Source organism: Mastomys coucha, unplaced genomic scaffold (genome assembly GCF_008632895.1).
Source record: "Mastomys coucha isolate ucsf_1 unplaced genomic scaffold, UCSF_Mcou_1 pScaffold21, whole genome shotgun sequence".
NCBI lineage: Eukaryota > Metazoa > Chordata > Mammalia > Rodentia > Muridae > Mastomys > Mastomys coucha.
The window spans coordinates 119471965-119485308 of record NW_022196904.1 but is presented as its reverse complement, the minus strand read 5'-3'; the positions used below and the strand labels follow the sequence as shown (position 1 = coordinate 119485308).

The following is a 13344-nucleotide window of genomic DNA, read 5'->3' as shown; positions in this document are numbered from 1 at the left end:
AACAGGAAGTAACAATTACTTTTTCTTAATATCTTAATATGAAAATTAATATTACCAATATATCCTAAGCAGTTGAAATCTAAAAATATGAAGAATTAGAAATGTGTTGACTGTCATCCAATGGTCTCTCTAATCTGGTAATTGGAGAAATAGGTCCAATTTTGTACAATCCATATACACTTTCTGCTTGTTTGTACATGACAGTGTCTTGCTGTCTACAACATAATGGTCTTGAAATCTTCCTTCTCTTATCTCAGCCTCTCTATTAGTAGTATTGCTTATTTCATGTTTTTACACTATACTATGGTTTTCAGAACAGCTTATATATTTCAAAAGTATTTACACAGCCAAAAGAAACATAGACGATTAACTTGGGAGGTGGCTTGTAAGAGAACAACAAAGAGTGAAACCGAATGCTTTGCTTGATGTTTGTAACTGTTGTATCAAGTTTGTAGAAGAGGACTTTATAAGTTACTCTTTCTCTGAGATGAATGCTTTTCCAAATTATCACAGCCAATGAACCCTCAACTAATGTCTGTGCCACCCTCCAAGCAGAACCATGGTTCATTGAAACAGTTAGTGAATGACTTCATGGATAGACCATCTTAATACACACACAATTTCATAAATGAATGTACACTGTTCTCTGTGGGCTGAGAATATATTAAGTTACTCACTCAAGTCAATTAGCTTTGACCATAGCAGGAAATCTGTATCCAAAAATCATGCCTACAATTCATTTCTTGGTGCAGCAGAACTGTCAACTCTCAGCTTAGCTATGATGGAGATAAAATCCTTTGGTGATATGAGGGTCATTGAAGTACAGCCTTATTACAGTGAAATCCAATGTCTAAAAATTGTTCTTATTTTGGCCTTGTACCACAGTAAGAGCCAAGATTTTAAGCTCTACTAAATATAAAACAAACAAATAAACAAAAAGACTTTATATATTTATGTTCATTTAAAAAATATTAGTAGTGTTATACTATTTTAAAATATACAGTTAACATGTTTGGAGTTATTTAAAATTTATATTGAGAAAAATGTATGTATTTCTGTATTGCTGTAGACAAGCATCTACATGAGACTGTGAAATTGATTGTTTTATATCAATAACTTTATAATACTCATTTTTATTGTTATAATATTTTATAAATGTTAAAGAATATGACAAAATGGTATTGTAGGTATTGAAGGAGGGCTATCTTGGAGGAGTTGGGGTACAAAAGGGAAACAAGAATGTGGTTTAATTCTAGTTGCTTAAAATATGTTTTTAAATGTTAGCAAATTCAGATAAATTGAAATCATGTATCTTTTCTCATCATAATGCCATAAAACTTAAATAAGTAAAAAAATAAATAAATAAGTAAATAATTTGTACAAAGATATCTTCAGATGATGTAAGTATCCTGTCACATCAAACCTACATCTACTAGTTTTTATCACCTTAGTAGAATGTTTAGGTTCAGAATACATGAGTAGAAACTTGAGACTCCTTTTTCATTATTGTCCCATAGTTTTACAATATCATATTTTTTTATTTAAAATTTGCATTTAGGACTGGGAGATGGTTCCGTTGGCTAGCACTTACATTGCAAATTTGAGGACCCAAGTTCAATCCTCAGAACCCATGTGGAAAGCCAATGTGTTAGCACTTGTTTATAATACAAGTCATGGAGAGGTGACTGACAGACAGGCTAGAAGCTCTCTGGCCAGCTAGTCTAGCCTTCTTGGCAAAGTTCCAGGCCAGTGAGAGACCCTGTCCCAACAAAAAGTAAGTGTTCTTTTAGACACTAAGTTGTTCTAAGAGAACAATCACACTCACACATAATTAGGTGCACAATCTGAACCTGCACAGTCTATTAAACCTGGTTGGCTTCCATTCAAAAATCATAACATTGTTTGGAAATTAAAAGAGCCCAGAATAGCTTTTTCTTTTTTTCTTTTTTAAAGAATGGAGTTAACACTGTTTTTGGCATCCAACTAGACATAGTGGACCAGTATTTGAGAATTAGAAAAAAAGACTTCATACTTATGACTAATTACTTTTCAGAAGGTATACTCAGACAGTTTAGTGGTGGACAAGAATCATAGTGTTGTCACCAAATGACCCTTGGTTAGTTGAGTATCCAAATGCAGAAAATGAAATTGGTCCCCAGATTTACATTTGCAAAAACTAAAAATGAATTAAACCTAAACTAAGATAAAATTTAAAACTCTTAGGGAAAAGATAAACACAAAGTGAACCTTCATGACTGTGGACAAGGCACTGGCTTCTCAAATATGGTGTGAAAAGCACAAGAAGGAAACGAACAAATTACAATAAACCAGACTTCACTCTTTAAAGGGAAGTTAGCTGGGCCTGGTGGCACATGCCCTTAATCCAGCACTCAGGAAGCAGAGGCAGGTGGAGCTATGTGATTTTGAAGCCAGCCTAGTCTACATAACAAGTTTCAGGCAAGGCCCTGTCTCAAAAAAAGAAAAAAAAAGAAAAGAAAGAAAATTGAAAGTAGAGTCGAAAGGAGAAAGTACTTAAAAACCAGATATCTGAACATATATACAAATCAGTAAAAAGACGGCCAGATTTTAAGATGAGCAAGTGATTCAAGTAGATACTTTCTAAACAAAATAAGCCATTCCTAAAAAGATGCTCCACATCGTTAGCTGTCAGAGAAGTGCAAGGCAGAACCACCACAAGATGCTGTACCCTGCTGCTGGGAATGCAGACGGATGCCAGTGCTGGACAGCAGGGTTCTTCAGAATGCCGACTGCCAACAGGTGGAAACGATTTCCAGATGATGGAAATGTGCTAAAACTGATTGGATATTTGGCAGGACTCTAAATGCACCAGAAACCATTCATTTGTATAGTTAGTGGGTTTTTGGATATTTGAGTTCTATTTTATAAAGCTATACTCAGTGGTAAGTTACTTGTAATGATGTTGCTAAGAGTATTTCTTACAGAATATACAAATGTATTAAAGTTCTCCAGGATGGATTCTCAAAACAGAATTGGAGCTTGAAGAAGGCAGGGGAGACAGCGCATCTGCAGGGCCTCTGCTGGCCTCCATGCTGCCTTGCTGGCCTCACTGAGCGCCTTCCTTTCTCACGTGCCCCCTTTACAGTACCTGAGATACTCTTCATACCTCCTCTTGCTCTGAATTTCCAGAGTTTAATTTTGATTGTGTATTTGTCCCCTTAGTTTACTGGTTGCAGTGATACAATACACTGACAAAACCAGCATGAGGGTTTGGAAAGGATTCATTCTGGGTCACATTTCAAGAGTATATGTCACGGTGGGGAGGTTGAGGCAGCAAGAGCTTAAAGTAGCTGGCCACATGACATCCAGTCAGGAATGAGAGTGATGAACGCATGCTACTGCTACTCCTTATACAGCCACTTCTACAGCCAGGGAAGAGCACCACTCACCTCAGTAAGGTCAGGATTCCCCCCGCCCCCTGTCCCCCGCAGGCATGCGCAGATACTCCTGGCCAGTTGGCTATAGGTGCTGTGTAGTGACCATTCACATTGCTGTCACTTCCTCCTGTCGCATATTTGCTCAGCATTCTAGTTCTTGTATTGGTTTCCCTGCTTATTTTAAGTATATCTGCCATCTATACACCAGAATTCCTTAAAAAGTATAAGAAAAAAAACCTTTCATGTTTATGTAATAGGGCTGTAACAATAAATTATAAAGTTATGCAAGTAGATTGTTGAATAGAAGTACAGCTTTGATCTTGCTTTGAAAGCGCCTGCTAAAGAGACGAGTTGTGGGAGTGAGCAGTCAAGGAACCCCTACAGAGTTTTCCTTGATTTAAATATCCTGGAGTTGGCAGCACATTTGAGTCATCGGTGACCAAATGCTCATCTCTGAGAACTTGCAAGACTTGTTGTATCACAGCTTAGTTTCATAAAACTAAAACACAACTTTGAGAAAGGAGAAGTACAAGATCTTGTACCTAAGCAAGCTGGCAGCCTTCCTTGTCTGTCATGGCAACCATCTTCATATCAAAATAGTCTGTTCTGGCTGTCTCCAAGTCCTCCCAAGGTCTTTGTGCCTGCAGTTTAGCACTGTAGAATTGTCTGTTAACGCTGTTGTCATATTTATAAGTTGATTATGAAAAGGTTGTTACAGGAATTTGAGTTACATTTTTTTCCTTCTAAGTCATCATTTTTAATTTTTAAGTAACTTGTAGGATTTTTTTTTATTTGTGTTTAAATTTCTTTTAATGTTAACTGTGCAGGATGTACTAAGAAGAAATTTCTCTTCCTTGAGTATATGACTGGATGGTCATAAGTCACAGGCCATGCAGCCCAGCAATAGAATGACTGTCTACATCTGTGGTGATGGTCAGGGCTTCCTAGAGTTCATGCACCATGCCCATTTCTGGGGTGATTCCATTTTCTTCCTTAAAGTATGATAGGAATATGATCCAAAGCTCCATCTTTTACATTTAAATGCACTTGATGATGAGTTAGAAACTGGGATTGGAGTTTGAGAAGGAAAGGGAGAGATGTAGGCACAAGGATTATGTATGTGGACTGATATTTCCACTTTGGTTCTGTAATATCTGAATTTAACAACACAGGTTGAAAGGAAAAGTATTGGCTTAGGACCCTCAAGACCAGGTTCTTAGTCTAGAGGAACAAAGGGTTGGGAGTAAGAGACTAAGATGGGAGAAAGGAAAGGAACAAGGGGAGGGAAGAGGGGCATTTATCTGGGGAAGGAGCAGGACAAAGAACTGCCTCTGGGTAGAGAGGAGACAGATGTGGCACATGGGGAAATGGCAGTTTATAAAGGTGCAAGAGGAAACCTTTGTTAGGATGATGTGTTTAATTGTAACTCGGCATCTTAACTATGTGAGCCAAAGGGGGCTTTGGATTGCTGGACTTCAATACTTAGATAGCTGGACCATGGTAGTCAGCCTCAGGAGGAAGAAGTGGCCAAATAAGGGAATAATAGGTGTTGGGGTCTAGCTTTAGGAATGTAATCTAATGAGTTTTAGCAAGCCTAAGGGAAGGGAGGGAAGGGGAGAAGGGCAAGGCTTGCCAGAGCCATGCTCAAGCTGACCAGAGTCCCTTCACAGGTTACTTCTGTTTTAAAGGCAGTGTGACAATTACTGAGTACTAATTAATTCCGTGATAATGAATTGCTAAGTAGCTTGATGATTCTCTTTTTTAAATAGTGAGTTGTTTTTATTTAAAAAGTATAATTCCATCTTTTCTCTGTTTCTGTTAAAATATATCTTAGAAGGTATGTGTTCTTTCTAAATGTTGGAGGTTTTAGATTATCCTTAGCTTTTCTGAGTGGGCAGAATTCTGTTCATATTCTAAGTCTGAATTACAATTAAGATGTTTAAATGATTTACTTATCTGTATATGTATGCATGTGCTCTGTGTGTATAGATGCCTATGAGGAGAGGGCATTGGATCCCCTGGAACTGGAGCTACAGATGGTTGTGAACTACTGTGCAGATTCTGGGAACCAAGCCCTGGTCTTCTGCAAGAGCAGCAAGTACTTTTAACAGCTGAGCTCAATTTAAGATTTTTGAAGGAAAAGATAGGCTGTTTTGAAAATAGAAAGCTAAATTTTGTCAAGTTTTTTAATGTTAGTAGTTTAATAATATGGCTTCTTAGCTAAGTAAATAAAATTACTTCCAAGAGAATTACTAGTTTAAATTGATGCGAGTGCTGAATTATGTCATCTTAGCTAGAATGAGAAGGTTTGGAGCAATGTGAGAAGCAGCGTATTGGCTGTCATGAGCTGTGACCTAGTGAAGTCAAAAGGTGTGAAGAAACAGCACGCCTTTGATCCCAGTACTCAGGACGCAGAGGCACGTGCATCCCTAAGTTTGACAGCAGCCTGGTATTCAGAGCTAGTTCCAGGACATCCAGGGCTACAGTGAGAATTCCTTTCTCAAACCCTACCCTCCTACCCTCACCACCACCCCCAAAAAATGCGTGAAGAAAGGTTCACAGAAGTCTGATAGACACAGGCATGTGTGTCAAGTATTACAGTGCCTTTTTAATAGGGTGTGATAGTACAACTGTTAAGAAGCAAATTTTTATTTCAGCAAATTAATATATTGACATTAATTCTCATTATAAGTGGTGGGCTTGTGATAGAATCAGAACCATACTATTTGCAATATTGAAGACCCATAATGGGTTGGTAAGCACTTGCTTACCATGTCCAAGACCCTGGCTTTAGTCCTCAGCACCACCAAAACAGAAAGTAAAACAGAAGTCCCACAGGCTTCTGGGATGTCATTACTACTGCAGAGATGGTTCCAAGAGCCATTACCACTTCCTCTTATGATTAATGGCTGTTCTAAGCTGCTTCTAATAAAAGGAATAAGGCCTTCTATGACAAGGCAGAATTCCGATCATGAAGTTCTTGTTGGAACATATTTCTGTGACATCTCAGTAAGCTGCCAACTTTCCTTAGGTCCAGTGACAACCATCTTTCATATCAAAATGCCTTGTTCTTTGGTCTCTTCAGGTGCCATCAAGGAAAGGCCTTTATGCCTTGTTGGTTTAGGGCTGTAGACTTTTGTTCGTAACCATTGATGTATCTATACGGCAACTGCTACAAGATGATTATAAAAAGGAATTTTTTTAAAAGAATTTAAGATACATTCTTCCCCTTTTAGTAATTAAAATTATTTTTAGTGTTTGAAATATCTTAAAATAGGATTTTTTGCTGTTGTTTAGATTTAAATTGGTTTTAGTATTAGCAATATAGGATGTACTAAGATAAGTCTGGGCCTAGAAAGATGAGTCAGTGGTTACAGAATGCCCCATTTGATTCCTAGCACCCACATGGTGGCTCACAACCATCCATAACTCCAGATCCTGGGGATTTGACATCCTTTTCTTACCTCTGCAAGCACACTGGTAGTTTCCGGCAAAACATTTGAACACATTAAATAAGTAAATTTTTTAAGAAACCAAATAATTCTGCCTTTCTTGGGGCTGATCATAAGCTGCCACAGGCCATGAAGCCTGACAGACAGAATGGTGCTCAGTTCCAGACGTGTAGACAGGTCTGGAGTCTGAGGTTGCATGGGCTCCCTTTCTCTCTGTGCTTTGGGCAGACAGACAGTATATAGGAGTGTTCTCTGTTTCTGGCATCTGAGGTACACTGTTCTTCTCTCTCCTGAAATTGATCTACAGTGAATTGCCCTGAGTTTGATGCTGCTTTAGAGCAACAGCTTCTGAAGAAGATGAAACTTGAAATGTTTGTGGCTTAGTTACAAATTCCATGCCCGACCTTATATGGTAGATCACAGCCATGCTTACATTGTATAAGATGTTCTGGGTCTGGTTTTGGTGCATAGAAAGCATAGTGAGTTTCATTCACACATTGGCTTGGGTTCCTTTTCCAAGTCTCTTTACAAGTATGCAGGTACTCCAAAATCCACTATCTGAAACCCTCATATACTAAGCATTTTTGTTTGGTTGGATTGTGTTTTGGGGGAAGAATCTTGCTGTGTATCCCAGACTGGCTTAGAATTCTCTATGTAGCCAGGGTGGCCTTGAGCTTACGGTCTTCCTGCCTCTCACTCCCAAGTGCTAGGATTACAGGTGTACTCAACCATGCTCAGTTCAGCCTGAGTATTTTGAGTCAGAGACTCACACTACCTGCACTGGTCTTTCAGAAACTTCCAGTTTCTATTCTTTGCCTTTATTCTCTTCCATGCTGCTATCTTTAACCAGCTCCTCACAGGTAGACTTTTGGGGTGTGTGGTTTCCAGACACTGTTGTGAGCACATGTACACAGAAGCATTTCTGCGGGTGTTCCCCTGCTTAAGAGCAGGACTTAAATACTTAAGAAAACCCTGATGCTTAAGGTTCGTTCAGACCAGTTTTCACTTGGAATTTCAGCAGAAGGATTCCATAGTATTTGGGGACTCCTAAAATCCTTCTCTGGTAATTCCAGTATGAAGTCAGCTATATGTAGCATGGTTTGAATGAGTATACACATTAATAGATACAGTGTAACACTCTCCAGATTAGAACTAGCAATGAGTCCAATAATAGGAGTCTAGAGGAGAGTTGGCTTAAACTTATTTTATATAACTAACTGTCTAAGCATAGGCAGCTTAGGTGGCATGACAGTTTGTTCCACGAAGTCAAAGCTTGGTCCCCACTCCCCAGTCTTGTTTTCACTAAACCAAAGGTAAGCTCCCAGGCAGAAGTTAGGGATCCTGCCCTGTGTTGGTCCATGTATAGGCTATAACCTAAAGAAAGGTACAGATGAGCTTGTTGTCTCTGGAAAGGCTCTTGCAGTCTCAGAGAATACTACTTGTACTGACCAGAACTGAGTCATAGGCCACATCCTCTTCAGGGAAGGCAGAGGCATGGGTGTTGTTCTAGGTTGTTCTGTGCCTCGATACAGGCCATGAGCTCGTGTGTATGGATGCTGAGAAAGCTTAACAACAGCAGCCATAGCACCCTGTGCTGTGTCTTCTTTGGAAACTATGAGAATCTGCCCTTTGCCCTCCACAAAAGCCAGGCCTCTTTGTGCCTGATAAATTGGCCATAAGTGTCCATGAGAGCTAAAGCCGCAGGTAGCATGTTAACTGAGAGTTACTGGAGACTTACTGTGTACTCTAGAGCATCATAGATGCCACTGAATTTTAGAAAATCAGAAAGGTAGAGCATGGTAGAGTGGTGTTTAGTTGAATGTAGTTCTTTGATTACTCTGTTTTGGCTAGTATACTGGGAAATGCTTATTGCTGTTGTGGAAAATATTATTTAAAAAAAAAAAAAAAAAAAAAAAAGGCCTGTTCCTGTGCTTGTGCCAGCAACTCTCTGCCCCAGCGGCCTAGCCAGCAATGACCAACCTGTTCTTATCTTTTGGAGGTTTTCTGGCCCAGAGCTCCCAAAACGTCTCCATCACCATACCAACCTCGTGCTTCAAATTGCCCATGGCCTTTGTGGTGCACCTCAGGCAAACCCATGCTTTGCTGCCACCCTACCTTTCTCTCTTGAACCCTGACAAGCCACTGTGTGAAGGAAAACACAACACAAACTTAGTTTAGAAATGGCAGTAACTCAGTTGCTGGGTGCAGCAACTAAAATCCTAATCTTGTAAGCCTTATTAAATCTAAATCCTGCGGTGGTGAACCCTGACGGATTTGCTATTGAAAACTGGGAGACACTCGTAGCTTTATCTTGTCCTTACATTATTCCCCTTCCAAAAAAAAAAAAAAAAAAAAAAAGACATAACTCTCTCCTGCTTCCAACGCAAAGTCCCTCCTACTTGCCCATTGATTGGCTCCTTTATTCATTAGGGGATTGGTTCACAAGAAGTCATCTGTGTACATGACTCACTCCTTGTCCGCAGCCCCTCCCAGGAGGGTGGAATTAGCCTCAAAATACAAACAGCACCAGGCAGATTGCCTGTCACTGAAACCTTCCTGTTCATTCTTATGAACGTGCTCATGAGCACACAGCACAACAGCACCTGCTAGTCTATCATGTTTCAGATCATACACTTCAATGTTATATGTGTGTATCTTTGATATATGGTGGTCTTTGACCCGTATTTGCTTCTTTGCAGAGGATGAAGGGCGCAGCAAGGAACTTGACCGACTTCGGGTGTTTCACAGACGATCTGCCATGTCTTATGGTGTTTATAAGAACCACCAAGAAGACCCAAGTGAGGAGGCCACTGTGCTGGAGTATGCAAACCTCATAGGGCAGAAGTGCTCAGAGAGGATGCTGCTGTTCAGAGACTGAAGGCCCGCACCCAGCCCAGCCCAGCCTGGGCTCTCCTGCCACAGCCCTGCCTGCGTCTCGGCTCCTGCAGCCACTCACCAAGTACATTCGTAGAGCTTTTTAAAAATATTTTGTGGAATTGTATTTATGAGAATCTTGTGGTTAATATAAAGATTTTAAAATATTCTATGATCGAGTCCTTTAATTGGGACTTGTCCTTTTGGAGTTTGCTTCTGGAGCAAAGTGTGCTAAATGTCTCCAGTAAATATTTAGGGAAGGAAAATGAAGATCTGAATCTAAGTAATTTCCTCACAGTTACTGTTTTGTCCTGGAGAAATTCTCGCACAGAGACTATTCTCTTAGACCAGTGGTTCTTAACCTGTGCGTTTGCCATACCCACAGGGGCCATATGTTAGATAACCTGTGTATAAGATTCATTACAATTCATAATTGTAGCAAAATTACAGTTATGAAGTAGCAACAAAATAATTTTGTGGTGGGGGGTGTTTATCACAACATGAGGAATTGTATTAAAGGATTGCAGTATTAGGAAGGCAGAGAACCACTGGCTAAGACCCATGCAAGGCGTTAGTTTATGCTGGGAAATTCAGGTGGGGTCAAAGGTGAAGAGCACATTCCATCTCCAGGAAATGTGCCTTTCCCACAAACCAAAACTCTGTTACTCTGTTTGATATTAAATTCCTCCAGTGTTGTAGTGTATTATTAATAGACAAAAGGAAATGTAAACATTGCAAACATCAGGTATTCACTTTGAGTGTCTGTCCAGGATGGTCCTGCCCATGTCTGTTGTCTTGGCATAACTGTTTTCCCTATTGCTAGTGTTCCCTTGTGCCCCAGAGTTATCTCAGTTTGGATGATAAAATATGGAGTGATTTTAGTGGTGTTTGTTTTATTTCTACAAATATAAGAAGCAACTTTTTAAAGAAATGTAGTAACTCCTGCTTGATCTGAGGCTTATCCAAAGAAAATAGGTTCCTTCTTTCCATTCTCTGGAACTTAGATGCTCTTTTGTGATTAGTGATAGCAGTGGTTATTAACTAGTCTCACAGCTATGCACAAGCCATAGTGGAGATGGTGGGGCCTATAGCCACTGTATTCCTCTTCTGATTGTGGGTCAGAGAGTAGGCACTGCCATTGGTACTTCAGAATGGAGACCAGCCACTCACTTTCATTCTTGTGATGTTGGGCCTTCTGCCTGCTCACCAAATGCCTGCTCTCAAGGAGCCAGCCAGCGGTTAGTGAGGCACATCAGGCATGGCAAGGAGAGGCTTCCCTCAAGTGTGCTGGAAGCTGGATGCACAGGTTAGCTCTTTGTTTGTACTCGTTCTCAGCTGGACACGTCTGTGTTACCTGCCTGGCCTTGGACCTGCTGAGAGCACCCTGTCCTACAGTGAGGGTAGAGTTACTTTATTTCTTTTTATAAAAATTAATTTTAATAGTAAGCAACTAAAACACTAAGAAATTAAAAGTCATTTGAAATCTTCCCAGGTATAGAGAAAGGAGCATTATAGAAGCCCACAAATCTCTAGCCCACTCCAAATAAAATTGTGCATTCCTTGCTAAGTAGTTACCCTCAGTGGTAACTTTGAATGCATCTGAGATTGAAGATTGTAGAAAATGTGATAGGTAATCTCAGAATTATTAAGTAAAATGGGATCAGCATATAAGCCCTTGGCATTGGGTAGCCAGGCATACTAAATCCCCCTTTTCCTCGTAGGTGGTATATCCATGCTACCACAGTTTGGGGGGAGGGGTTCAGCCCAATATCTTACCCTAGCTCTGGGAAAATGGCTCACTGTCCCTGTTTCTATACTGATGAGCCTACCCTAGGGTGGCCCCAGTGAGGCTTCAGAGCAACTTGGGCATGAATACTCTTCAGGTCAGTTGCAATGTTCTCATTTTCTCTCCCTCTCTCCCTCCCTCCCTTCCTCCCTCCCTCCCTCCATCTATCCCCCCAATATATTTTTAACTAATATGAAGTCTTAGGGGTCTAGATATCGTCAAAGATGTGCCCTTGGGTGGGGCTGAGGAGATAGCCCAGTTAGTACAGTGCCTGAGTTCAGTTCTCTAGAGCCCATGTAAAATGCTGGGTCTGGTAGTGTGTGTTTGAAATGCAGGCATTGGGGTTTCAGTAGAGGAGTACCTCTTGGGCCCACTGGCCAGTGGCATAGTCAGTGGGCATGAAGCCATTGAGAGACCCTGTTTAAAAGGAGGTGGACAGCATTCATGAGGACATTAGGTGTTGTCCTCTATGCATGGGTGACAAAAAGGGACTTGCTAATATTTTGAGCTCTCGAGTGAGAGTGAGTGTCCATCACAGCTAGGATAGGACAGTCAAGAAAAGTATCTCAACTTGGCATTTTTGCAAAATCTAGCTGAGGTATTTGATTCTATCAGTGCTTTTCAGCTAAAGAAAGATGTGTGAAAGGAAGCCTTTCAGGGACAGTCTGTCTTCCCCAGGCAGGAAGGTCTGTATACTCCATCTCCTCCTTTAGTCCCCTTCTGAGTTCAGGTAAAGTCACAGCTCCCTCCATGCCAACAGCACAGGGGTCATTTTGATTCTCAGTGTACCATCTTTATTTAAATTATTTTCAGTTCTCTGAGACTTTTGTTACTTTTATTACAGGTAATCTGAGCACTTTTATATTCTAAGATAGAAGCTATATTATCAGATGAATATATTCACTCAATTAAAATTATTTAGATAAAATTGTTTATGTTTTCTTTCAAGCAATCTATCCTATTTTTATCCATTTGCAAATGCCAGTTTTGTGTGGTTTCTTAGCATATCAAAATTATTATGTAGAAAAATGTTTCTAGCTTTCTGAACAGCAAATAATTTGGTTTACAAATATTGTATTATTTCAGTGTGAATAAAGGTGAGAGAAAATATGAGCATTTAACCAAAATGATTCTACTGTGGCTGACTTAAAAGAAAAGAAGGAAATGAGTGGGGACTTGACATGTTTGAATTGCAAGTTATTCAGTGTATGTTCCTCTCCTAAGGAGAACACCTGCTAGAAAGCAAAGTAGTCTGACTGCAGTGGAGATTTTTGCTCTTGTGAAAAAAAAAGCCCAAAATAAAAAAAAGTAGTAAAGCTGATTGTACCTGCAGTGATTCTTGTCATTCATTACTTAATAACATACAGCTCCAGCACCATATATGCCTGTAATCCTAACTCAGGAGATAGAGACAGGAAAGATCATTCAGTGTCATCTAAAGGTACGCATGCATGCACACGTATATCCTTGAATACATTACACCTGTAATAAGCATGTAGAAATGTTGACTATATAAATTATAAAATTTAATTGTCAGTAATCAGCTGTAGACCATTTGGCTATATCAAAGTATCGGTGACTTCCCCTCTAGAGAATAAAATCTGAATTTAGGCAAAATGTGTAGAATGTCACAAAAATTAGGATGAGCCTTTTTCTTTTATCCTGAGGGATTTCCAGAGATATTTGTAAAAATATAAGGCCACAGTATATTTACTTCACAGTTGTATAGATTGTATACATTTACCAGTGTTTTGCCTTTCCTTGTGATAAAGAGGATTGTGGTAAATTGGTGATAAAATGAACCTTATCTTCAAGA

General features: G+C 39.8%; 1 protein-coding gene across 4 annotated transcripts in view; it reads left to right on the top strand.

Annotated features, from left to right (window-relative positions):
• Ate1 (arginyltransferase 1) overlaps positions 1-12854 on the top strand; it is a 113268-nt gene extending 100414 nt beyond the window's left edge. For 2 of the 4 annotated variants that reach the window (XM_031388522.1, XM_031388521.1), the window contains exon 12: positions 9568-12854. In XM_031388522.1, the coding sequence (XP_031244382.1) occupies positions 9568-9746 (179 nt within the window). In that variant the 3' untranslated portion in view covers positions 9747-12854. The remainder of the gene's footprint in view (positions 1-9567) is intronic. The other 2 variants (XM_031388523.1, XM_031388524.1) reach the window with 1 other exon arrangement.
• Positions 12855-13344: the final 490 nt, after the last annotated feature.